The sequence below is a fragment of the Rattus norvegicus genome, chromosome 14, assembly GCF_036323735.1.
Source record: "Rattus norvegicus strain BN/NHsdMcwi chromosome 14, GRCr8, whole genome shotgun sequence".
Taxonomy (NCBI): domain Eukaryota; kingdom Metazoa; phylum Chordata; class Mammalia; order Rodentia; family Muridae; genus Rattus; species Rattus norvegicus.
In genome coordinates, this window is record NC_086032.1 from 99264264 (window position 1) to 99290788 (window position 26525).

The 26525-nt window shown below is 49.1% G+C and overlaps 1 protein-coding gene across 8 annotated transcripts in view; it reads right to left on the reverse strand.

Annotated features, from left to right (window-relative positions):
- LOC120096689 (uncharacterized) overlaps positions 1–26525 on the reverse strand; it is a 34817-nt gene that overhangs the window by 3647 nt on the left and 4645 nt on the right. For 2 of the 8 annotated variants that reach the window (XR_010057615.1, XR_010057613.1), the window contains 2 exons: positions 11223–25182; positions 8595–10167 (listed from right to left, as the gene is read on the reverse strand). Coding sequence is in view for 1 of the 8 variants with exons in the window: in XM_039092875.2 (XP_038948803.1) it covers positions 9204–9541; positions 10072–10167; positions 11223–11353 (565 nt within the window). In the remaining 7 variants the exon portion in view is untranslated. Of the gene's footprint in view, positions 1–937; positions 8571–8594; positions 10168–11222; positions 25183–26525 lie in introns of those variants that run through there. The other 6 variants (XR_010057616.1, XR_010057617.1, XR_010057614.1 and 3 more) reach the window with 6 other exon arrangements.

The following is a 26525-nucleotide window of genomic DNA, read 5'->3' on the forward strand; positions in this document are numbered from 1 at the left end:
AAATGATTTGATAAAGATCCTATACAAAGCCCAGAGCCCTGCACACCTAAGAGGGCTTGGGCTTCTTTCTGTGCCGAACTTGTTCTCTGGACTCCAGAAGCCGCTTCCCTTGGCTTAGCCCCTGGTAGATCTGCTTCTTCAAGGCTGATACAGCACCAGGAAGCCCACTCCAGGGCTGATGTCCTCCAGTCAAGCAGAACCCTTCTCAAAGTGAGAACAAGTACCTGTCTCCAGAAGCTGAAAACTGGCCCCTTTCAAAGATGGTCGTTTCCCAGGCTCAGCTGTCACAGTCTCTCCCCCACCCCTCACCGCTGACAGCTAGCTCAGCCAGCCACCCTCGTGTGGGAGTTTCAGAAACGAGCTGCAACCCTGTAGGGCTCATGACCCAGCCATGTCACTGAGGGGCCCATCTCCTCTTAAGAAGCACAAGGACAATTTATTTCATACAATACTTCCTAGAACTAAATGTGTAGAGCTTAGCACAAAATGCTGTCCCCTTGTCTCTCCTTTCTTTAGTGTCAGCATTGGGTACTCATTTGTGTGGTGAGAAGGATACCTTCCCCAAAGGTGATTTACATTTCTTGGGTCCCTCCATATCAGGAGCTAGAGCAGGGCTGGGTCGCAGGGATGGAGATGTGGTTGTAAGGGCCGATCTTCTGAAGCCTTTGAGAAGGTAGTAGGAAAACCAGAGCCAACTCGGAAAGATCAGGAGACATTTAAACAACAGCTGATGAAGGCCCGAGGGAGGAGAAAACGCTAAAGATGTCAGGAGATGGATGTTTCCCAAAATGCGCACACCGTCCTGCTACGGGTGCAGACACACAGTGATTAGGTCAACCGAGATGTAACTGTCATGGGCCCAGCACTTAAAACCCACAAAGCACTTCCCTTACCCGATCAATATCCAGCTCTAGCCTTGATGTTCAAGGCCCAGTGCCGAGGGAGCCCCACACAGCATCTGGTTTTCATTTGGGGACAGCTGGAGCTCTGTCACAGTGCCACTTTTCTTTTCCTCGGGTGACCACCCAGCACTCGGCTCCTGCTAGGTGCCTTGACCAAGAGGAACTGCTCTGCCCTTGGCTGTGCCAGCCCAGGAGAAGCAGCAGACAGAGGCGCCTGGAGCTGTGAGCAGGAAAGAGCCTCTGGAGGATGTGGCTAAAGAGGTAATACAGCGCTTGACTTCTTCACAAGAAATGCTCTCTCGAGTCAAGATGCTATTGAAGATGAAGCCTAGAGGTGGGGGAGGGGGAGTGACAGGCTCAGAGAGAGACCAGCTGCTGCTTCACTGACTTTACTCCTAACTGGTGTTGGGGAGGACTCTGTCTTTATCCTGCATGGCAGGTGACCCTGCTACAGGATAATCCAGCCACTACCAGGTGAGAAGCCCCCACCCTCCTTCCACAGTGATCATGCGAGCTTCATTTTTGTTCTGACTCAGTCCCAACCTCTGCAGTGTCTTGCCTGCGTCTGAGACACGATGACGACATCGTCACCACTGAGTGTCTGTCTTTACCCTCATCCCTGACGTTCTCTGAACATGGCTGGTCTACAGCAGGTACTGACACTGCCAAGCTCTGCAGAGGTTTGCAACCCCTGCTCCTTGGACACCCCCAGTGGAAAGAATGGGAAACGGAACGCAGTATCTGTGACTCACAGAGCTGTGCACTGCGGGCTCACAGGTCTACTGTACACCTTGCTCAGGCCTCTCTGCACGGGGCACAACCCTTGCTGGGACACTGAATTCCAACTGGCAGCAGAGCCGAGAAGACCCAGTGATGTGACAAAGAGACGTGTGTGCAGCCTGGAGAGGTGAGGAGCAGGCCTGGAGCTCCACCTGCCATTCCTGTGAGCAGGGTGAGGCTAGGGGATAGTGACAAGCCTCTATCACTGTGCCATGAGAAATGGCCTCGTGGGTTAGGAAAAGAAGCAGGAAAGTAAAGAAGGACAGGCTGAGAACGTGGGCAGTGCTGAGGGTTCTACACGGAGTGGCCAGGTCTGCTGTCTGTCTATAAGAGCCTTCTCCGTGGTGGATGATAGAGGTCAGACTGTCCTGAGACAGAAGAGGAGAGAGGAGCTGCCTTGTAAGAAGCTCGTAAGAGTGAGAGACCAAGGCACCAGACTTGTGTGTGGGGAGAGCCCTCTGTATAGACAGCCAGCCTCGAGTGTAGGAAATGTTGCAGTACGAATTAATGGGTGCTGTCCCACAGCAGAGGGCACAGCTTGGTGAAAAGGCTGCAGATGAACTCCACCCTCCACTCTTCCCTGCAAGGCCACATTGTACAGTGAACAAGGCATACAGCTAGAGGTTTGATCGGATTTTTAGTGAGACAATCTGAAGTTGCAGATTTTTAATTCTCTTTTAGATGTTTATTTTACTTTATGTGTAGGACTGTTTTCCCTGCATATAGCTATGGGCCTTATCAACATGCTTAGTGCCCACAGAGGTCAGAAGAGGGTATTGGGTCTCTTGGAACTGGAGTTATGGATGGTTGTCAACCACCGTGAGGGTGCTGGGAACTGAACCCAGTGCCTCTGTAAGAGCAACAAATGTTCTTAACCACTGAGCCATCTCATCAGCTCCTGCTGCTTTTCTTGAATGGAGACAGCACCGCCCACTTTCCTTCTGATTCCAACCCTAGAATCAGCTGTTCTGACAGGAGAGGGAGGCATTGTGTACTGCTTCAACACAGCCCCACTGGGAGAAGGGGAGCACATTCTCGGTTTTCAATGGCTGGACACTCCCAAGGAGAACAGGAGTTCTGGTAGGGGACCACATCTGATGCCGCATGGGAAGGGAACGTTGCCACAGCTTTGGGAATGAGGAAAAAGGCGGAGGTAACATCCTGCTATATGGGGGAGACTCTTTACCCAAATGTGGAAGTGCTGTTCTGGACACGTGAGGGAAGGGCCTCGAGTTCCCTATGCACCTGTCACACTTTCTGGAAGAGTCTCAGTGCCTGGCAGCCCGGGAGTGGCAGCCAGGCAGGTCTCAAGGCTCCGCGTGCTTCCCTTTTCTTACCCCCACCCTCCACTTCTCGGGTGTCCTAGGCTGATGGTTCTGTTTGTCCGGCTACTAGCCAGGACTTGCTCAAGCAGGAAAACTCACATGCTCCAAAGACCAGTTCTCTAGCTGCCTGTCCCCGCAGGCCAACGCATGAAGGAGAGCACGAGAGCATGCATGCATGCATGTGTCCTCACGCACACATGTAAGGGCTCTGTGGAAATTGTCCACATATTCCATCTCGAAAGTCTAGGGAGCACGCTCCCAGCCAGTCACCCCATGGGATCACCACCCACTACCTTCCCTTTCTCTGAAGGTTCACAAGAGCACAGTTTTTATCGGAGGAACAAAGGGCTTGCGTTTAGCGACAGTTCCAGCTGTGTGAGGTAAGGCTCATCAGTAGACCTCGTGGAGGAGTCAAAAGGCCATGGGACCAGCTCTACGCTCTGAGGACAGAAGGTCACAGAGGACTCCCTTGCTTTTCGGTGTCCTCTGGGTCCTGAATGTCCCCTCCATCATGCCCTGTCCTTCAGGAGCTCAGCTCCCTCTGCTCAGTGGCTTCAGTCCACCCTTGCTGTGGGTGGTATGGGGTGAGCAGACACTCACGGTGGAGTCTTTTCCACAGACTGTCACCAAGTCTGTGCACGATCACCTCCTGGGTTGGATCAACTTTATGTCAACGGAAGCTAAAGTCATCTGAGAGGAGGGAACCTCAGTTAAGGAAATCCCTCCCCCGTCATTGGTTCAGTCTCAGCGAGCCCCTATGAGTTTTCTTGTGGTGTCCTTGTCCCTTCTGGCTCCTACAATCCTTCTCCCTCTTCCGCAGGGTTCGCTGAGTTCTGCCCAATGTTTGGCTGTGGGTCTCTGCATCTTTTTCCATCAGTGGCTTGATGGAGCCTCACTGATGGTGATTGTGCCGGGCTCCTGTCTATGAGTATCATGACACTCCTGTGATACTCATTAGAAATAATTTACTTATTTTTCCTGGGTGTGTTTGGTTCTATCTTAGGCCTCTGGACCATCTGGCCTCTGGTTCTGGTCCTCCAGGAATCAGGGAGCCTGCATGGATCTAACCGAGGCCCTCTGCAGGGGCCTGTGTAGCTTGGTGGTCTTGTGGGACTCCTAGTAGGGGGGCAGGACTGCTTCTGATGCTTTTCCCTGCTGTGGGGACCCTTGTCCTCCCCTGAGGACCTTAATATGAGGGGAGGTGCCTAGCCTTATCAATTGCAGCTTGATAGGTCATGTTTGATTGCTATCCCTAGAAGGCCTGCCCTTTCCTGAAGGAATGGAGGAGGAGTGGAGGAGGAGGAGTGGATGGGAGGGGCTGAGAAGTTTGGGGGAGCGACTGGGAGGAGAGGAGGGGAAACATTGCTCAGGATGTAATATATGAAAGAAAAAAAAGAATTTAAATATAAAAGAAAATTATGAAACAAGTTATTAAAGGAAAGCACAAATGTCAAAAAAGGAAGGAAATGCTTCCATAAGATGGGCTATCGAGGGGACTCCGATCTGTATGTAAAGTGAATAAATAAATTACTGGAAGTATTGGACTGCAGGCAAACCTGTAGAGCATTTTCTTAGTGATTGATGGGGGAGGGCCCAGCCCATTGTGGGTGGAGCCATTCCTAGGCTGGTGGTCCTGGGTTCTATAAACAAGCAGGCTGAGCAAGCCCTGAGGAGCAAGCCAACAGGCAGCACCCTTCTATGGTCTCTACATCAGCTCCTGCCTCCAGGCTCCTGCCTCATTTGAGTTCAGGTTCTGACTTCCTTTGGCAATGAACATCTATGGACGTGCAATCCCGAATAAACCCTTTCCTCTCCAACTTGCTCTGAGTGTTTCATCGCAGCAATACTAACCCTGACTAAGACACATTCTTCACAGGGTACAGAGCTATCTAGTCTCCAGAATCCCTTCATGGAATGGGGGTTTTGACCTGGGGAAGACCCCCAGAGTCTCAGGATGGTTTCATGTCAGATCACCAGAAGCCAATTGGCTTTCCTCGGAGCTAGAATGGAGTATCATGGCCTTAACCCCAGGGATTATGAATGAGAGGCTCCCAGGCACAATTGAAGAAACTGTGGGGGAATCATCCTAAACAAGGCCTCCATCTACACTGATGTCTGGCACCAGCCTCCCTGAAGGAGCTTTAGAGAAGAAATGACACCTGAGAGATGGTGTCGCTTGAGGTGAAGGACAGAGCTTGCATCTGTCAACATCAGCTGCCTTCAATCTCACAACCATACATCAGTTGATCTTTGGGGAGTAGGGTATATGTTACACATCCCTTGGACTTCCTGTCCCTGAGAATAAAGATAGCTCCAGGCATCCCAGGAGCTTCGCACTTCACAGGAAACCATAGGTATAGTTTGCTCAAAGCAAAGCTCTCAACCAAGAGACCTGAGGATGTAGCCTGAGGCTACCAGACATGGTGGCAGCAGAAGGAAAGTACTCTGGCACTGGTGACAGAGGTGGTCTGCCTGAGCACGTCCTATAAGCTCTCTCTAGACCAAGCCTTAACCAGAACCAAGGCTTCCAAGGACTTCCGGCTTTTCTCTCCACTCCTTCCTCTTAGCACAGGAGTCTCCCTTCCTGTGTTCCCTTTCCACCCGCTCTTTGTTCACATTGCTGTGCATCCCCTCAAGTGTCCTAGGGACGCCAGCTTTGAAATGGCCTTGGATGCTCAGCCCAACCTGCCACAAAGAAGCACGAGCAGGTCCAAACCTCTCCGAGCTTCTCTGTCTGCTGTAAACACCCCTAAAGCAAAACGTGCCTCTAGGGGGGTTCTGGAAAGTACTTAGCAGTGGATCTGACCTGGCTGTGCCTAGTGAGTGCTACTGATGGTGTGAAGATGACTGCCTTCATTCTGTGTGCAGACAAGGCCTCCCCAGAATGCCAGGACCCTTGAGGTCAGGCACTAGCTACAGTGCTTATCTACAGGGGCATAGGCGTGCACACCAGGGAATCTGGGCTAGAGAGAAACCCCATCTTGGTACTGTAACAGCAAAGGCTAGGCTATCCAGACTCCTCACTGAGTTCTCTCCTCATCCACGTCAGAGCAGGGCAGCCAATGGGAACCAACACAAGAGGTCCTTACCAAGGGGAGGACTCGCTTTCAGGAAGAAACACAAAGCTGTGAGCTGGTGGGGGTAGAAACAGGGCTGGAAGCTATTCCCCAAGGAAGGGCAAAGGCTGACTGTGTCCAGCAGGCTGGCTGACTTGGACAGGACTCAGCCTCAGACATGGGCACTCTCACCTCTCCAAGTCCATCTTACCAGAGCCTCAGCTGTCCCTGGACTGGCTTCCTGAAGTGGCTTCTTTGGAAAGTTGGTTGTATGGTGTTTTGCTGGGGCAAACTCGTGAAGGACTGTTTTGTTAAAATGGACACAGGTGCGAAAGGCTAAGGCAGACTCCTAAAGGGACGTTTCGCTGAAGCAGACGCAGGAGAAAGGATGTTCTGCTAAAGCAAGCATGTGTAAGGACACGTGATGAAGGACTCTTTGCTAACAGCATGCATGTACTGGTTCGCCTTACATTGCATAGTTGAGCTGCACTTGTCAGGATCACATAGAGAGAAAGAAATGCACCAAAAAACTTCTGGTGGTGTTCTCCAGTTTGTTGTCCCTTCTGTGGACTCTGATTGGATGCATGTGCTGAGGCAAGGCACGTGGAGGACACGTGATGTTTGGAAGGTATAAACAGGACCCCACGGATTGATGAAGACAGAGCTTGGCTTGCTGGTGCAGTTAGCGGCGCAACACGTGTGGGTCTCACATCTTCACTGATCTTCACTTCCCCGAGAGAGGCACAGCTGAGGACTTCTGGTGTTCCTGCTGTCCCTCCTGCTGACCGGACCTGAGGCTGAGGCCTGGCTGTCTCGGCTATGCCACTACTGTTGCTAACCCAACTCTACTGAACTAGTATATCCGTGAGGTGTTCGTGAATGGATAGAGCTGCTGCCGCCTGCTGACCTGTGAAATGAACTCCTGATTTCCAGACAACACGGACGGCAGTTGCTCCAAAGAACCTTTCTAAACAGGTCCACTTCCTCCATATCCTTTCTTTTCCATTACCTCTGGTGGGTGCTGGGCTACAAGGGAGGTTAAAGTGTTTCGGAACCACCGTTAAAAATAAGGTTTGAAAAATTAAAGTTACAGCTCCCTGCTTAAAACCCTTACTTGACCCTCTTGCCACCACCGGGAAGAGTGAAGCCAACTGTGAGGGCTGCTCTCTTGGGTGGGAAGTCATAGCCTTACCTGCAGCTACAATCTGGCGAGGGCCTCCATTGGTGGCTTCTAGGGAGAGTGCCCTCAGCGTGTTTGGGTCCTAGGAGAACAGGATGTAGCCCAGAAGGCACATGTATGAAAAGAAGTACTTGCCCTGGAGAAAGGGATCTGAAGGCTGGGAGAGTGTTGTGTGAAAGACCATTCTAGACTTTGTGAACCAACATTTACAAACATAAGAAAACAGCTCTGCCAGGGGCTGGGGCAGGAGAAATGAGACCTAGCTGCTTATTAAGTGGTACTCGATGGAGGTCAGTGAGAGAACTATTAGTGACACGGTAATCACCTCAGATACACACTGAAACAAGGACACACACACACACACACACACACACACACACACAGAGTTTCATACACAGGTCTGCTGATAGCAACCTCCACCAAACCCAAGGACACATTCCCTCAACTTCCAAATGCTCAGAAAGGGAAGTTTGAATGGGCTAGTCTTGGGACCTCTACGACAACACCTTGGATGGGGAGAAGTCACATAAATAGTCTGTTCTGGAGCTGCTCTAGGCCACAGAGGCCTTGTGTTGGTTTCCTTTCAGTCCAGGGCACAGCAGCACATTTCAGTTCTGGGTGCTTGTAGGGAGAGGGAAGCCACACCCTTAGCTGCCTCTACAGCTGAGCTGAGGAAACTGAATGGAGGTGTTCGGTGAGGCAGAAGGATAGCCGTGATAGACATACACAGACACTGTGGCAGGGGTCAGGAGTATGAAAAAGATGAGGCCAGAAGCATGACATTGGTTCAGGCAGTGGACGAGTCACTGGAGACCTGACGAGGCCCAGTTCAGTGGCAGAGGCTACACAGCGTGCAATGTTCCTCTGGCCATTTTGGGAGCATGGCTGTGGGACACTGATAGTGTCCCACACTAGGAATGGAACGTTACACTCAACAGGCGAGCACCCTACCCCCTGAGCCACACCCTCGTCCTCCAAGAGGGAACCTTAAGGTGGATGTTTTGCTGCAGATGGGAGGACTCAGGAGAGAGAGCTGTACCACGCCAGGAGGAAGGGTAAAGAAAAGCTGCACCAAGATGCAGATCTCTGGAAGCTGGAGGATCTTCCCACAGGGACAAGGGCCTTGGGAAGACGTCTAATTACAGTTTGTGTGAAAGGCGTTAGTTTATTCTGTGGGCTGGGGTGGGAAGAAGTACCTGGGTAGGGAGGCAGGGTAGAGGTAGACAAGAGAAGTTGTCTTTAACTGCAAGACTCCTGGAGTTGAGCGTGAGCAGTTCAAGTCCCTGTCCTGTGCTAATCAGGATTACAAAAGGCATCTTCAGATGCTCTGTAACAGATCACAAATGGCATGGGCTGTTTACCATTATCTAGGTCACATTTATTAAAACACAGAAACCTGAGCTCTCTTTAATCCGTGAGATGAAAGCGGGTTGCAGACAGCAGCAAGAATACAAAGGAATATTTTGTCAATGTGACCTCAAAATCACAGGGTTTTAGAAAGAGTGTAGCCAATGCCCAGGACGGATTTACAAAGGAGGAGGAACCCATCTCCCCTGCTGTGTGTGACACTGAATTAGCCAGTATAGCTATTCCACCAACAGGAGGAAGTGACCCCTTGGGGAATACAAGTGGCTACTGTGCGTGAACATCAGTTCATTAAGTTAGACAAAGTCTTCCTTGGAAGCAGTTGTTGTATATTAGCTCTGGAAATGAGCATTTTCACGTTTAATGCCTGTTAAGCCACATGTTTATTTCCAGAACTCTCTGTCTCCAGAACACAGGTGTTGCCTGTAGCCTACCTGCCTCACAGAGGGTCCTTTTTCTTCTGTTTTCTCTCATAGGCTCCCCAGTAATTTCCACTTCTCTGAGGAAAATTAATTCTGCTTGAACAGAGCATGAAAGTGCGTTCACTGTAGCCTGGGTTAGCAATAAAACCCTCTCTGTCAGGAGGACCCACATGTCATGGTCTCCATGTCCAAAATTCCAAATAGACATGGTGGCTGAGGGTTCTGCTCTCCGCCACTGCTTTGGTTAGGATATGCTGTGGCCTCAGGGAATATTGCAAGCAACCAGGGTTCCCAGACACTAGGGTCCACAGTGGCTTTTCAGGGCCCCACAGAGAGTGGGAATCCGTAGGGTTGTTTGGGAGGGGCCCTGGGTGGAGTCCAGGAGTTGAAAACGTGCCAGCCAGCTCTGTGGGTGGTGACTCAGTGGGAAACAACGTAGAGAAGAGGGATGAGCAGGGACCTGGCCAAGAGTCGGGTGAGGGCTGCGAGCTGTCTCCGGCACGCTGTACAGCTAAAGCAACGCAGGGACCCAGTCAGCCTTTCGCACAGTTTGCGCTGTGGTCTCTGATCTTCGGCCTATACTCTGAGCCCGTGGGGGCTGCGGGGCGTGGGGGGAGGCTGTGACGGCTCTCCTACTGATCCCTTCAACCACAGTGGAGGGAGCACGGGAAACCAACAGCTATCTTGAGGGTCCCTGCTGACCACAGACATGACGCGCAGGGCTTGTGGTTTAGAATAGCATCCCGGCTGAGAGGGTGCGTGTAATCCCGAGTATGCAGAAGTCTGTCTGTGGTTCAGTGTGGGGCAGATTACAGCCTGCTGTGTGTTTCTAGGAAACACTGATCCGGTTTCCCTGGGATTATTATTAGACTGAAGCTGCCACATGAAGAGCAGCTCAGCAGGGCCCACGGCTTTAGATCCATGTCTGCGGGCTCAGCTCTGTGGACTCTGAGGACGCCCGAGCAAGGGCTCGGCTCAGGGCTGAGCTGGATGTCTCCAACTGAAGCATAGCACCATTTTAGTATTATCGAGAAGTCTTACCCGCGAGCCAGGAGACAGAGGCAGGGAGGTGCCGCAAGCTCGAAGCTGGCTTCTTCCATGCAGGATTCAGGCCAGCCAGGGCTGCGCGGTAAAGTCCTGCCATTCAAACAGAAAGAAAGAAAGTCATATTGACAACGAATTACTAAATATCATTGCTTGTTAGAGGAGTGGGGGCACAGGCAAGGGAATGTGTTCCGTATTCATCTTTACAAGTAACTTTGAACTTTAGACCATGTGGACATGCTATATGCGAGCGTCGTGTATACACACACACACACACACACACACACACACACACACACACACACATTGAAAGAAAATCTCAGAAAGATTCCTTTAACAGGAACTTCCATACAGCCACACCTGGCACGCAGTTCATTCAAGTCAGTCATAGGTTCTGTCAGGCATGCCTAGGTCTTCCTAGTGTTCACTGTGAGCTGTTTCTCCCCAAAGGCCAGCGTCTCCCCACCTCTGTCTCTCTGTCTCTGTCTCTGTCTCTGTTTCTGTCTCTCTGTCTCTCTCTGTCTCTTTGTCTCTCTCTCTGTCTCTCTTTCTGTCTGTCTCTGTCTCTGTCTCTGTCTCTGTCTCTCTCTCTCTCTCTCTCTCTCTCTCTCTCTCTCTCTCTCTCTCTCTCTCCTCTCCTCTCCTCTCCTCTCCTCTCCTCTCCCGTCTCCAGTGATCTCATGACCTGTAGGCGAGCAGATGAGACGGCTCTTGCACTGCGATCCTTGAAAGGGATGGGAATGAGGCCAGAGGATCCTTTGTGGAATGGAGGGAGGAGGCATCAGCTGACTCTTAGTGCAAGAGTCACTAAGGCGCCTAAGCCTCTGGGACTGCCCGTCACTGCAGCCAGTGGGTCCATGCACCTACCACAGCTATGAAACAGAGAAACTGCACTCCACAGTTCCTTAACAACCGGCTTTTCTACAGCGTTCAAGTAAATGAAAATGGAAGACTGTGTTAAAACTGACCACACCGATTCTAGTTCCAGTGTTTGATTTATCCTCAAACTCAATTTATTGCAATTTTGGTAGTTTCATTTAATTGAAATTATTTAGGCTTGTCATATCAACGGTTATCAACAGCTTTTAAGACAAGGCTCTGACACCCTGTAAATTTTGTACTGTTGTAGTAACTGGCCCAAAGCTGACCTTTTTCCTGGGAGTTGCCTCCTGGAGCACTGCTGTCAGACGCCTGGGGTGGCTGTGGTCTTCCCTCAGGTCCTCCCAGTACTTGCTTCTCATTATCAGAGCTCTGACCCCGGTCCAGCCTCAGGCAGGTTCTCACATGTAACGTTGAGAAGAAAAAAAAAGCTCCATGCTTTGGTTCCCACAGCCCTTGAGGCCTTTGACCTCCCACAAGACCCTCTGCCTGACTGGGTGAGCACAAGGAGCCATCTTTTGGGATGACTAAGGGGAGAAAAGGACACCTTGCACCAACCCCTCCCCGCCCAGTTCTTCTTTGTCCTCACACCTTTTCCAGAGGCCCCTGGGGGAGAAACCTACCAGAGGGACACGGTTTACAGCTGGAGAGAGGGGTGGGCATTTGTTTCCTTTATAAGAGGCGGCGGCATGAATGTGATTTTCCACACGCTGACTCATGGCACTGTTGGTGTGGTCTGGACTTTGGCATATGGTTCTGTCCCTTGCTGACTTGGAGATGGGGAAGCTGCTTTGATCTAGTAACATAATTTCTTCCATGACTGGGTTTTACCCATGAGGACACTTATTTTTTTTCTCCAGTCTGGGGACACAGTGGGATGACCCCTCACATCTCCCCAGTGAGGATTCATCTGCCCATAATCGAAGTCATTGGACTGAGCTGTCCTGTGATGTGGTGCATCTTGGTGTACAGAACCAAATGAAAATGTTTATTGGTATGGCAGACAGCCCCCCACCCCGCACCCATCTTTTTAATGCCACCCAAACGCCACCCAACTTTTAGGGACATTTGTCTGAGGAAGTCTTTCCCTGTAGTCATTTCTCCTCAGTTATTAGTTTCCTTGGTTTCCACTTCCTGTTTTCCTTCTTGACTGGGTTCCATTCACGCCAAAGCGGCAGAACCTCGCCCTCCCAGGCCTCACTCCTATGCCCAGTGTACAGCAGGCAGCCGGTGAGCACTCGCCAGTTCTATGGGAAGTTGGGCCCCAGATCCCTCTGTGATTCGGAATACCATTGTTCCAAGCCAAGTAGAGAGTCAAAAGATGTTAGAGGTTGAATTCATCGATTAACTTCTCTGAGGCAAAAATAGCTATAAATAAGAACAGGGGTTTAGAAATTCAAATGACACGGACATCTACAAAGTAAAAAGTGAAAGTGCTTCTCTCTGCCTCCCTCCCAACACGCCCCCTCTCGGCACTAACAATAACGCTTTCCCTGACTCGCCCTCCCTCGGGACAGAAGCTCACCTGGTGTGTGAGCACAGTTGTGTGCTGCCCAGCAGTGTTTGGGCATCGAGGAGCCACAGGACCATGGTGGTCCTGTGAGGGTTTGGGTTTTTTTTGTTTGTTTGTTTGTTTGTTTTGCCTAGTGATGTTATGTTTCCTCACTGTGAATAGGTACCCTCTCTGATGCTTATACCATGATGAGATGCTCTAACAGTATTTTTCAGAATGTGTTTATTCCGTGAAGCAGCCCATGACTATACAGCCTAATTGTAAAGACCCAAGTGAATGCTAGAGACCCGTCTCCTGCCCGAATTAGAAGTTTTCCTTCGTTAACCCTTCTGTCACAATGTCTGACTTGGGAGGGAGGGTTCTGAGGAATCTGAACCAATGTTCTTATCTCTACACACATACAAACAGACACGCACATGCACCTGCCTCATTCATATTCATATATATGTGTGTGTGTATATATATACATATATATATGTATATATATATATATATATATATATATATATATATATATATATATATATAAAAGAACATAAATACAAGTGCACTGGTGTTTTCATATGTGCTGCTGTGGAAAAGTGTCTCCCATATTCTTGAACTAGCTATGTAGCTAATGCTAACAATAACTTTCTGATTCCCATCACCTTCACTTTACGAATCCAGGATTACAGATGTGCACCACTACACACACTTCACGCAGTATTGGGGATCCAACAGAACAGTGGCCCCAGAAGACCGCAGGTATTATCGGGGACTTTGAAGGTAGGAAGAACTGAATTCAAGGCCGTGCCCCATTCTGCCTTCTGAGACCCTGCAGACTTTAGTGGATTCCAAGGAGCAACCCCACCTAGAAGCTGGGGCACAGGGGTATGAAGAATGGGTCTAGGAAGGGGTGTATATGAGGCTATGTGGAACCGATTCATCATTCCCTGTGACCTCGTGATTCAGCGGCAGGAGGGAAGGCAGAAGCCTGACCTTGGTTACCCCAAGTGAGTCCTGGGTCCCCATCTGTACCCCATGTTTCTTGTTGGCAAATGGCTTGAGAGGAATGACTTTGGGAACAGACTGAGCTTGACAAAGGAGCCAAACAGAATCTCAGGGGGCAGCCTCTAAATTGTTTCCAATTCTATTTTTCAGATGACCTGAGACAGCCCTTGATTAACATCCCCAGCCCTGCCCCACAAGGGGTGAAGGTAACTTTGCTGCCTACAGCAGAGCCAGTCACCTAGCTATAAAGAAAGAGCCCCTCCAGAACAAGCTTGGCCTTGTTCTTCGGAGGTGGGGGAGGTCTCAGTGTTCAGTATAGTCAGGAAGATGTGCTGTTCCCAGGGTAATAGTCAGCAACATTTAGTCTGCAAAAGAGAATGGATCAATGGAGCACAGTGAATGTTTGTTAACAGCTTGTAGACCAGGGGTTTGAACCCATGAACTGTGAGGTATATGGATAGATTTGCCATCAAATATATATGTACACATTCTGAAAAACTCAGGTTTCCTTTTATTTAGGTGCCTATTTGGAAAACATTTTTTTTCAAGGAAATTGTTCAGTACCCTACCAAGTTAGACCTAATTCAATGTAAGAGATGTAGATCATGGTGTCATCGCTTGCTAGAATCAAAATGAAATTTGTGAATTTATTAAGACACAGGGAAAATAGTTTAGGCCATTAAAAAAAAAAGCGGTTAGTAATTAAGCTCTGGTACCAGCTTCTGTGGGTTCAAATCCTGGCTTTGGCTGGTTATGGGATCCTGAGTGCAAAATAGAGCGGCTATCGCCTAGGCCATGGCCTCCTGTGAGGACTGAGGACTAAATGCAATATTTGCAGAATCCTAAGACCTTCCCACGTGTGTATCAGCAGGATCTACAGGATCACTCCTCATTCACTCGTCTCTCGTTAGGTGTGTGCTGGAATCAGGTGGTCAGATTCCACGGGACCTCGCAGACTGAGGAGAAAACAGTGGCTGGCAATCACAGACAGACAGGCAACTGAAAGTCTGTTCTGGTTCCAGAGCCTAGGGGGAGCCAGAATGAGAGAAGGGCCAGGTTAACGCCACAGAGGAAGGATAGCGACTGGAGGTCGCTACTGAGGTCGGTAGGTTTGTTCTTGGGGGTTCTGTGGAACAGTGTTTCTGAACTGTGCTCCATGGCCACAGGAAATGCTTTAAAGATCCATGCCAAACAGCTGCAGAAAATGTGTACCCTGAGCCCTCTTGGGAAGACTCACAGCGTGAACTCACAACGTGCACCGTAATTCCTAAGAGTCTAAAAAGTCCTGCTGTCGGCAACCAAGCACTAACCCTTTACCTCGGCCCTTAGACTCTGCCCCATCATGTCTTTCAAATGGCGCACTGGGTAAATCAGTATCCAGCAGCAATGAATAACTTTGGAGAAGGGCAGGAGGAATCTTTGGGCCAGCACAGATGCTGCGGATGGGCACTGTGGCTGTGGCAGCCTGGTGAGAGCACTGGGATGGGGACCGAGCTGGATCCTTGCAAGCATTCTTGTGGGGGGCAGTTGCCAATGTCTAGAGACACCTTGAAAATGGTTGTAAACTCTGAGGAAGAAGTGACCAGTGGTTTAGATGAAGATTATTGTTTAAAAAAAAATCCATGGAGTATAATGTTTTCCCTTACTAGGAGGATCTCTGCAAGAAAACCTGCCAGGCTTGGCTTGTTCCCTTAGAAACCAGTTCAGACGGCAAGGAATGTCTGCCCAGTTAGTAGTACCCCAGGCTGCACTCGGGCTCTAGAGAGCCTGCAAAGAGAAGCATGAATTCTCTGATTTTTGGCTACCGGAATCTCTCAGTCAGTCGGTCAGTCAGTCAGTCTGTCTGTCTGCCTGTCTGTCTCTGTCTCCCTTTCCCTCTCTCCCTCCCCCATCTCTTCACCCTCTCCCATTCCCTTGCCCCTCTCTCCCTCTCTCTCTGTCCCCCTCTCCCTCTTATTTGGAGCAGGTATATAGCAACTAGCTGAAGTTGTAGGCTGGGCACTGTGTGTCACAGCCCTATTCCTTCTGATTGTCCCTGAAACCCAAGGTGACGGTTTGCAGGCACACCTGATGGTTTCTGAATCTGTTCTTTGCCCAGTTAACCCACCAAAGCAGGGCATGGCCCACAGAGGGAAACTTCTCCTGCCTTTAGGGAAGAAACACACTGGCCTAGAACTAGTAAGAGAATTGGTGAAAACCTGCTTGGAAGGGCTGACACATGATGAGCTGTGATTGCATACAAACCAGTTAGTGCTGTGTCTGCCATTAAGTATGCAGAAGATGCTTTTTATTCCTGGTATTGTCTCATGTGTACACAATTAAAAAAAACCCTCTGTAAGAGTTTCAGTAAATGCTTTGACTTTAAGATTTTTAAAAAGTTTTTTATGTATGTTTTGCCCACATATACATGCATACATACACACATGCATGGGTGTGTGTTGGGGGGGGGGGTTCTGAAGAAGGCATCAGATCTCCTGGGTTTGAAGTTACAGAATGTCGTGACCTCCATGTAGATACTGGAAACAGCTTGGGTCCCTTTCAAGGACAAGTTCTCTTCCATTGAGCCATCCCCCACCCCTATGCTTCATGCACTCTGGCCTCTTGAAACTCATAGGGATCTTGGGCTCTGTGGTGGTTTTAATAGGCTTGGCCCATAGGAAGTGGCACCGTTTGGAGGGGTGGCCTTGCTGGAATAGGCGTGACCTTGTTGAAGGAAGTGTGTCTCTGCGTAGGCGGGATTTGAGGGCTCCTATGCTCAAGCTCTGCCCAGTGTGGGAGAGGCCCCTCCTGGCTGCCTCAGAAGACAGTCTCTCTCTGGCTGTCTTTGGGTCAAGATGTAGAACTCCAAACTCTGTATCTCCGTGTCTGATGTCCAACTCTTTTCTGCTTTGTTGGTTGCAACACAACTCTTTCTCTCGGGCTGGTTCCATTTCTGTCAGCAGCTTTCCTTAGCAGGAATCCCAAGGCTGTGGCATCTTGAACATCTTGGGCTCTGAAAGGTAACCTCCATATTACAGATTCTTGTTCCAATGTCTGATATCCATGTACGATCTTCTGGGCTCCTCCAAAGAGCTTGAGTCATCTCTCCAGCTCTGCCCTCTGTGGCACTCTAGGGTCTGGCTGACTCCACTCCACTGCTGCTGCTGCTCTTGGTGATCACCCCGTGGTACTGGCATCTCCAATACACTGGGGTGTACTGCTCCAACGAGGCTTCCCTAATAGCTTCTCCTAGGCTTTCTTCATAGTGCCAAGCCTCAACTTCTTTGCATAGCCCCTGCATAGTCTTGGGCCATCAACTGCAACTGAATTGGTGTCTTCGCCAATGGTCTCCCATGGCCTCTCACGGTGCCAAGCCTCAGTTGCTCTCCATGACCCCTTTAGGCCTTCAAAATTAGTATGACCTGGGTGATTCTTACACATTACCAAGTCTTTCTGCCAGCGTAATGCCTATCTCTAGAACACAGTCTCTTTGTGCTCTCAGAAAACACTCCCCAGAAGATTTCACCAAGTGATGCTGGTCTCTTAATCACTGCTAATTTCTTAGCTCCAGCTAGCCAGCATACATCATCCCGATAACTTCTTCTATTCTTGACTCTAAAGCCAGAGCCATGTGGCTGAAGACGCTAAATTCTGCTGCTTGCTGGGGGCTGCCCCTTCCACTGGCCCAATTAGATTACATCAACACCAACTTTCTGTTTACCAACTCCTTCACTGCCTAAGCTTGACTGTTCTGGAACTTGCTCCGTAAGCTAACCTTGAACTCAAAGATCTGCATGCCTATGTCTCCCGAGTGATGGGATTAAAGGTGTGTACCTATGCCTGAACCTAAGTTTTTCTTTAATTCCCTTTTACAAGATCTTTATAAGTTCTGGATTATAATTAATTCCAGATATAGTCAAGTTGACAAACAAGAATAGTCATCACAGTCCATCCCTTATCAGCCTGACACACAATCATATAGCCTTATATCTAAGTGTAAATAACCAGGTCATAGTAATGCCTAACATAATACACCTATCCCTTAGTTCAACTGCAAATGCATAATCAACAAGCTTAGCAGGGTGGGGTCTTGCTCTGAGGTCACCACTCCCTTAATTCCATTTAATATCCTTGAACAGAAGATTTAGCTCTATTCCACTTACTCGTGCCCTTTAATACTTGAATTTTTTTTTTTTTTGGTTCTTTTTTTCGGAGCTGGGGACCGAACCCAGGGCCTCGCGCTTCCTAGGTAAGCGCTCTACCACTGAGCTAAATCCCCAGCCCCTAATACTTGAATTTAACATATGAATTTATCATGCATTTTGTATTTTTTTCCTTTCTAAGTTTGGTACACTTGATCAAGATCATCTTCATGAGAGTAAATGAGAGGACAAAAATCTATGCTGGGCTTTTTTGAGACTTTCTTTGTCAATGCAATTAATCTAAATCTCTTCACTTTAGCCTCAAGCAGACGCTTCAGACACGGGCAAAAAAGCAGCCATCTTTTTACCAAAATACTGCAAGAATGATCTGTAGGCAGCATTACTAAAATCCTCCTCTGAAACCTTTTGAGACAGGGACTCACAGTTCAAATCGCCCCCAGTACCACTGCTTTCCACATCCCTAGTAGGATAACCCATTAAGCCCCAGTTAAAGCATTCCATTGCCTTCCAAATACAAAGTCCCAAGACCCACACTCCTCCAGACAAAAATACAAGCAAGCTGTCACATCAGAACCCCAGTCCATGATACCAACTTCTGTCTTAGTTTGCTTTTTACTGCTGTGAAGAGACACCATGACCAAGGCAACTCTTATGAAGGGAAACACTTCACTGGGGCTGGCTTACAGTTTAGGAAGTACAGTCCATTATCATCATGGTGGGAAGGATGGCAGCATCCAGGCAAACCAAGAGTTCTACATCTTGATCCAATAGCAGGGACGAGGAGACTGTCTTCTACATTGGGCAAAGCTTGAACACTAGGAGACCTCAGAGCCTGCCAACACAGTGACACACTTCCTCCAATAAGGCCACACCTCCAAATAGTGCCACTTCCTGTGGGGCAAGTATATTCAAACCACTACAGGCTCTCCCAGGCTTATGATCCCCAAACACATTCTCTTGCACATAGCCCTGCTCCTTCATAGAATTATTTCCCTTTGCTTTTCTCTATTCATATCTCTTAAGGAAGAAGCTGGGGAAAGCTACCCAAGGAGGAGCAACCTCAGGGTCCCTGTGGGTTGTGGAGGATGTTCCTGACATGGCTTTCTAGTCCCTTGCAAGGAGCCTCAAACATCCACTCTGGGTCTCCAGGGATCTCAGAGGTTAGTTTGCAGACCCCCCTGGTTAGAAAAGGTACCTCAGCCTGCTAAAGGTCGTAAGATAAGCTTGTTGAAGTTCCTGCCACACTGCCTGCATGTGGTCTCACACAGTTTAAACACACTATTCTGCCAAAGCCCCACGAGGAAGCTTAGCAATGAAGAGCTTGAGGCCTGAAGAGTACCTGTAAGTGGCTAGAATAGGAGTTTGGCATAAGGCTCATGCTTTCAACACAACTTAGCCCTCTATGAGGATCATTGGTGCTCCCTGGCTGTCTCCTTTGTCTTGACAGCTGAATGCCTGCCAGCCAGCAGCTGTGGTTGGCAAACTGTCTATACAGGCTATGCCAGAAGGTTCTACTTCTGTACCTGGCCTGTAGTAGACAGTCAACATTTTGGCAAGTTAGGGTCCTAGGGGGTGAAAGAGTCACTGAGTCAGATCAGACTAGAAAAAGACAAGTGCATTGAGCTCACTGTAGGAGAGCCGTGGGGAGGGCTATTTTCACACAGATCCTGTTTTCTCTCTGGTGTTGATTTACCACCATACAAATGGAAACCAGTTCTGACTGGGTGATGTTTGACTCTAGCAGGAGCTGGGGTTATAGTGTAGAGTTTGTAGTCAGAGTTTGGATTGGCCATTCTCAGGCACAGCACTGGTAGATTCCTCCTCACCTCATTCCCTCACAAATTCGTGACAGACTTCCCATGCCCTGCTGCATCAGGACTTCACTGTTCAACACCTCACACCACATGCTTTGCCCATGTCTTCTTTGTTACAACGGACTGTAGGTGGGTCAAAGAAATATCCACTTGTCCCTTCAGTTAACGAGGCTGAGAGAGACCTTCGCTGCGTCTAGCTCAGTGTGGCCAGCTGGAGACAGAGACATGACCATGGCTCCTGCTCCGAGACGGGCAAGTAAGCATTCTGCATCCTGTTCCAGGCACAAAGAACAGCATGTGCAAAAGAGATGACAAGAGCCGGGTGCCTGCCATCCCAGCGGGAGAGAGGAGTATTACATGTCTGAGGCCAGACCAGGCTATGGCTGCTGAGTCTTCACTATTGATATCCAATACCAAATGATCAGTCCTGATCATTTGATCAAATGATCATATACATACATGCAACAGTGGATGGAATCAGCAGGAGGTTGTATTCATATACTTATGCGTGTATGCGTGCGTGCGTGTGTGTGTGTGTGTGTGTGTGTGTGTGTGTGAGAATAATAAAGAAAAAGAAGCTCTAAATTTGAGAGTTGTAGGGGGGAGTTATGAGAGGAGTTGGAGGGGGGAATGATGTAATTATATCCATTAAAATAAAAATTTAAAAAGCTGTAGGAGGATAAAATAAGAGGCACAAGCCGAAAGTAGTGAAAGAAAATAAAAATAGAGGTCAAAACAGTATCAAAAGAAAAGACCAATAAACGTTTATGCACAGCAGAGCTAGGCATGGTGGCTATAATTCCAACACTCAAGGGACTGAGGCAGGAGGATTGTGAGTGTGAGACCAGGCTGGGCAAGAACCTGCCTCAAAAACAGAAAGAAGAAATGAAAAAAACAAGATAGGAAAGAAACATGAAACGTAAGTAGCAGCTAAGCATGCCGAAAGATGGCGACGTCTTTGTAAGTAACATGTAGAGGAGACGACCAAGGCGCCTTGGCCTTCCCGGCTCAGATGAGCCATTACCTGGGCCTGCAGTTGGCTGTGAAGACACAGCTCGTCCTGTGCCGTGCTGCTGGACACATCGGCACAGCCATTAGTCACATCTATTAAGTAAGAACCACGAAGGTCCAGCAATTCCCCTTCTTGGAGCTTGTCCCGTAGCATCTGCATGCGTGTGCAGTGCACATCCCAGCAAAGCCCCCAAACCATTTGATTCTCATTAACAGGGACTGGTTGGATAAGCCAAGGACTGGTGTTCTACCACCAAGAAGCCAAATCTGGCTTTTTGCCTGCTTTTGTAGCATTTTCTTTTTTTTTTTTTTTTTTTTTTTTTTTTGGTTCTTTTTTTTTTCGGAGCTAGGGACCGAACCCAGGGCCTTGCGCAGCATTTTCAAACTATGAAGAGTTTTAACATTTTCTGGGGAAGAGGGCTGAGTCAGGGTCCCACGCTGTAGCCAGCCTGACCTTAACACTTAGGGTGATTCTCCCGACTCAGCCTCCTGAGTGCTGGGATTACCAGGACGTGAGTTCCCATACCTAGCTTTTAACATTTAAAAATAGTTTTTAAAAATCAAAAGGAAAATTCTGTCTCCGTGATTCACGAGCTTTCTGGGAAATTCTTTTCATTGTTCATAAATGAATCTTACTGAAACGTTGTCATGTCCCTTTCTTTCCATGTTGTCCCTGCACTCTTGCACAAGTGGGCTAAATACTTTCCACAGAGACTCTCTGACCTCATGGGTCCTAAAATATTTACTATCTGATGTGTGACGGGGAATGTTGGCTGGACTAGGCTATGTCCATGAGACTGGATGTTCAGCTGTAGAAAGCAACCAGAGGCTCTTACCAATTGCTATGGGAACGCTCCTACAATCTATTACTACATTTTAAATGAGTCGACGTAGAAAGCATGAATCCCATTCGGTCCTGTGAGTGAAAGCAAAAGAATATCTTGCTTTAATTGGTGTACATTTAATACGTGTAATAATGGTCTAGAAGACAATGCAAGCAATTGGTTAATTGCGGTTTTCTTTGCTGGAAGAGATTAGGGAACGCAGATCAGAAAAGAAATTGTGTGTAGTTTTATGGGTGGTCATTACTCAAAGGAGTAAGCAAGCTCGTGTCAATTATTTTTTTTTAAAGATTTATTTATTTATTTATTTATTTATTTATTTATTTATTTGGTTCTTTTTTTCGGAGCTGGGGACCGAACCCAGGGCCTTGCGCTTCCTAGGTAAGCGCTCTACCACTGAGCTAAATCCCCAGCCTTATTTATTTATTATATATAAGTACACTGTAGCTGTCTTCAGACACACCAGAAGAGGGTATCAGATCTCTTTACAGATGGTTGTGAGCCACCATGTGGTTGCTGGGAATTGAACTCAGGACCTCTGGAAGAGCAGTCAGTGCTCTTAACCACTGAGCCATCTCTCCAGCCCATCAATTATTTTAAACATTAGATGTCCTTACTTTATGCGTATGAGTGTCTCGCCTACGTGTGTGTATATGCATCACTGAATTCAGACGAGGGCATCAGACGCCCTTGCAACTAGCGTTCTAAACCGTTGTGAGCCGTTTCGTAGGAAGTCATTGCCCAGACCTCTGTAAGGGCAGCAAGTTCGTAACTCTGAGCCATCTCCAGCCCTGTATAACGACCTTTTAAACTATGCTGTGGCAGGGAGCAGGACTGCGATGGCGGCAAGAGTCTGACTCTGTGGGTGGAGTTGAGACTGGGGAGGGTACGTTCGAGAGCCTGATGGGAAAGACCCTCCATGGTGGGATCAGGAGTAAAGGAAAGATCGATTTGTTAAAAAGAAAATTCTGGGAACAGGAATGTGTGGGGAAGGGGTGGGGGTGGTCAGAGGTTGCCTCTGAGGAGAGAACTCAGGAGGCTATGAACATTCTTGTGGGAGAAGGGGGGATTCTTTACTATAAACCTTGCTGCCTGATTTCTAGAGTTTTCTTTTCACGAGGAAAAGGTCTTCAGCAAAGCTGCCCTGCAGCATGTTCCACGGGGAGGGGTGTGGCTATGGTCCATGCAGAGGAGTGAGGTTCTGGTCCATGGGGAGGGGTGAGGTTCTGGTCCATGGGGAGGGGTGAGGCTCTGGTCCATGGGGAGGGGTGAGGCTCTGGTCCATGGGGAGGGGTGAGGTTCTGGTCCATGGGGAGGGGTGAGGCTCTGGTCCATGGGGAGGGGTGAGGCTCTGGTCCATGGGGAGGGGTGAGGCTCTGATCCATGGGGAGGGTGTGGCTATGGTCTATGGGGAGGGTGTGGCTATGGTTCATGGGGAAGGTGTGGCTATGGTCTACAGGGAGGGGTGTGGCTCTGGTCCATGGGGAGGGGTGTGGCTATGGTCTATGGGGAGGGGTGTGAGTATGGTTTATGGGGAGGGGTGTGGCTATGGTCCATGGGGAGGGGTGTGGCTCTGGTCTATGGGGTGGGGTGTGAGTATGGTCTATGGGGAGGGGTGTGGCTATGGTCCCTGGGGAGGGGTGTGGCTCTGGTCCATGGGGAGGGTTGTGGCTCTGGTCCATGGGGAGGGGTGTGGCTATGGTCTATGGGGAGGGGTGTGAGTATGGTCTATGGGGAGGGGTGAGGCTCTGGTCCATGGGGAGGGGTGTGGCTATGGTCCATGGGGAGGGGTGAGGCTCTGGTCTATGGGGAGGGGTGTGAGTATGGTCCATGGGGAGGGGTGTGGCTATGGTCTATGGGGAGGGGTGTGAGTATGGTCTATGCGGAGGGGTGAGGCTATGGTCCATGGGGAAGGTGTGGCTATGGTCTATGGGGAGGGGTGTGAGTATGGTCCATGTGGAGGGGTGTGGCTATGGTCCATGGGGAGGGGTGAGGCTCTGGTCCATGGGGAGGGGTGAGGCTCTGGTCTATGGGGAGGGGTGTGAGTATGGTCCATGGGGAGGGGTGTGGCTATGGTCCATGGGGAGGGGTGAGGCTCTGGTCCATGGGGAGGGGTGAGGCTCTGGTCTATGGGGAGGGGTGTGAGTATGGTCCATGGGGAGGGGTGTGGCTATGGTCCATGGGGAGGGGTGAGGTTATGGTCCATGGGGAGGGGTGTGGCTATGGTCCATGGGGAGGGGTGAGGTTATGGTCCATGGGGAGGGGTGCAGTTTGAAGGACCAAGACCATTGGAAGCACAGTGCAGTGGAGCAGCTGGAGTGGAATGAGTTTGGCCCTGAGTGTCCTCAGCGCCAGCACACAAAAAATAAAAATGGGAAGGGTGTCAAGCAGTGCAGAAGGGGCCTAGACCTTCCCAAACTCCAAGAGTCTAAGGAAGGGAATAGAGAAGCCACCTGCCCCTTGGTAACTTCACTCTGACCTCCCATGGCATAAGCTGTCCCTGCAGTGATCTCGACATGCTCACGGTTCGTAACACTGACCTTGAGAGCATCCTGGAAGCTGCTGTCACCCAGGCTTCCTGGCCCACTATCCTTCATCATGCACTGGCCAACAGGATGTCTAGAGTGGACACAGGCAGTGATGTCTACCCAAGGCCGACTGCATGCCTGGCCCCTCTGCGACATCTCCTACCTCCACAGTTCTTTTCTACCTCAGTGCCATTATGGGGAGCTTATCTGGGATGTCTTCCAACCAATATTTCCCCTTCCTATTTCTATATCATGTACCTGCCTCAACCAACTGCTCCCACAGATCTTTGGGGGCTTAATATTTGCTGCCTACAGTGGTGTGGTGCGTACCCCAGACTAGTGGCTTAAATTGGGGCTTCTTAAAAGTTTTCCACTTGTGGGGTTGGGGATTTAGCTCAGTGGTAGAGCGCTTGCCTAGGAAGCGCAAGGCCCTGGGTTCGGTCCCCAGCTCCGAAAAAAAAGAACCAAAAAAAAAAAAAAAAAAGTTTTCCACTTGTGACTGCCCTTTCATCTCAGAAGTGTTTCTGTGGCTGGGTGTAGAAGTAAACAGAATGGGTCGACAAATCAAGTGTTTGCTGATGGGCGATCATAAAGAAGCTTACTTTAAAACAATTCTTTGGCATGCATACAATTTCGCTGTCTATTAAAGCAGACACTAAGCGAGTTTACACGTTAATGAGATGCTTGTTCATTTTACATAAAGAACCAAACCACAGTGTGATACTGGACACTGTGGAATACGTTGCGTCTTCAACATTTTTTTTCTGAGCTGATTGTTATTTTAGTTTTATGATCACCGGTGCTGAGAATGTCCCGTCACACAAATACACAGCACAAAATGGCAGAAGCACCATTAGGGCCATTTCAGACATTTCAGACGCTGTTGGAAATTCTGTCCTAATCCCAAACCAAAACTCACTGGATGATTTTTTTTTTTAAAGTAAAACAACTGAGGTCCATAACTCAAACAACAGTTCTTAAAGTCCAGCATGCTAACTGCAAAGCCCCAAGTTCACTGATCTGATACTTGCCTCCGAGGAGCAGCAGAAGGAAATTCAGTCTTGTTTTCTGTAATGAAGCCACTGAGTTCCTATAAGAGCGGGAAGCCTTGTACATGCAGTCGGAAACATACGATCGAGTGTTTCAAGCAGCATCCTTTGGTATTCTGTGGTGGTGGTGTGCACAGTGCAAAGTGTGCACATCGTATGTTCAGAACCAAGGCTGCAGTGACATCACTCAACCCAGCATCGGCGAGTGCCGACAGAAATACTCAGTCGTTTTGCATTTCGCTGCTGCCAAGTTTTCTGTTCAAACCCTGCATTCAGCTGTGTGGCCCCATGTGGGATCCCGGCACAGAGCTTAAGAAGCCATAGTTTTGGAGGCTGGCAGCTGATTAACAGAAGGAAAGAAGGCATAGGGATGTATTAACATGTGTGACTCAGTAACGCAGTGCAGGCCCGTTGCTTATACACTGAGCTTTGTCAGGGGAGGGAGCTAGAGAAGGTGGCAATCTGGGAAGCAGAGGCACAGAGAGACACTGGCTGAGTGAACGAAGAAACTCAACGGGCATGCACAACAATAAAAATTCTATAGGGGCTGGGGATTTAGCTCAGTGGTAGAGCGCTTACCTAGGAAGCGCAAGGCCCTGGGTTTGGTTCCCAGCTCTGAAAAAAAAGAACCAAAAAAAAAAAAAATTCTATAGACGTGAAATGGGCCCAGGACCAGAATGACTCTAGGAGTGGCCACTTTTCCCAACATCACATTTTTATTGATTCTCTGAGGATTTTACATCATGGCTGTCCATCACACTCACTTTCCAGTCCTTCTGTGTCAGTCCCCCACCCTGGTAACCCCCCCAAAACATGTAAAGATAAAAATAATAATTTTATAGTCCATTTTGTGTCATCTGTATACTCACTGTGTGTGTGTGAGAGAGAGAGAGAGAGAGAGAGAGAGAGAGAGAGAGAGAGAACTGAGTCCTTCCCCTCCCACACCTTTGTCAGAAACCACCAGTTGTGGAGAGCTACGCCATCCCAATCACACTGTTCTAAGAGTTCTCTTTAGCAGCTTCCTGTCGAGGCTGTTACTTTAGGGGGCGGGGAGGTTGTTGGGGTTGGTAGGGGTTGTCACAGATGCCATCCATGTTCCTCCCTTTCAACTGTCTGTCTGCAGTCCTCCATATCACTCCCTGCTCTTCACGCACGTGGGGGCCAGTGGGGAGGGGGAGGCAACAGGACACACATGACACAGGATGGATGACTGACCCGACACAGACTGATGGATCATGATGGGTCTCCACAAAGTTTCTGGCCACAGCACAACCACAAACGTGGCTCCCCTCTACAACAGGACCCCTGGCCCAGACAAGGAGCTCAGAGGCAGCGGGGACTGCAGGTGTTAACATGGCCCACAGCTGCAGCAGGGCCTTGTAGACAGCGATGTGTCTTCAGGATGCAGCACAGACCACTGATATCCACACGGTGGCCACTTTCTGTAATCTCCCTGTGGATGTGCCTCCAGTCTGGGAAAACGTAACCCAGTGCTTCTCAACCTGTTGGTCACTACCCGTTTGGGGTGTTAACTGATCTTTTCACCAGGGTTACCTAAGACCATGGGAAAGCACAGATTTTTACACTATGATTCATAACAGTAGCAAAATTACAGTTATGAAGTAGCAACAAAAATAATTTTATGGTTGCGGGGGTCACGACAATGTGAGAAACCTCATTAAG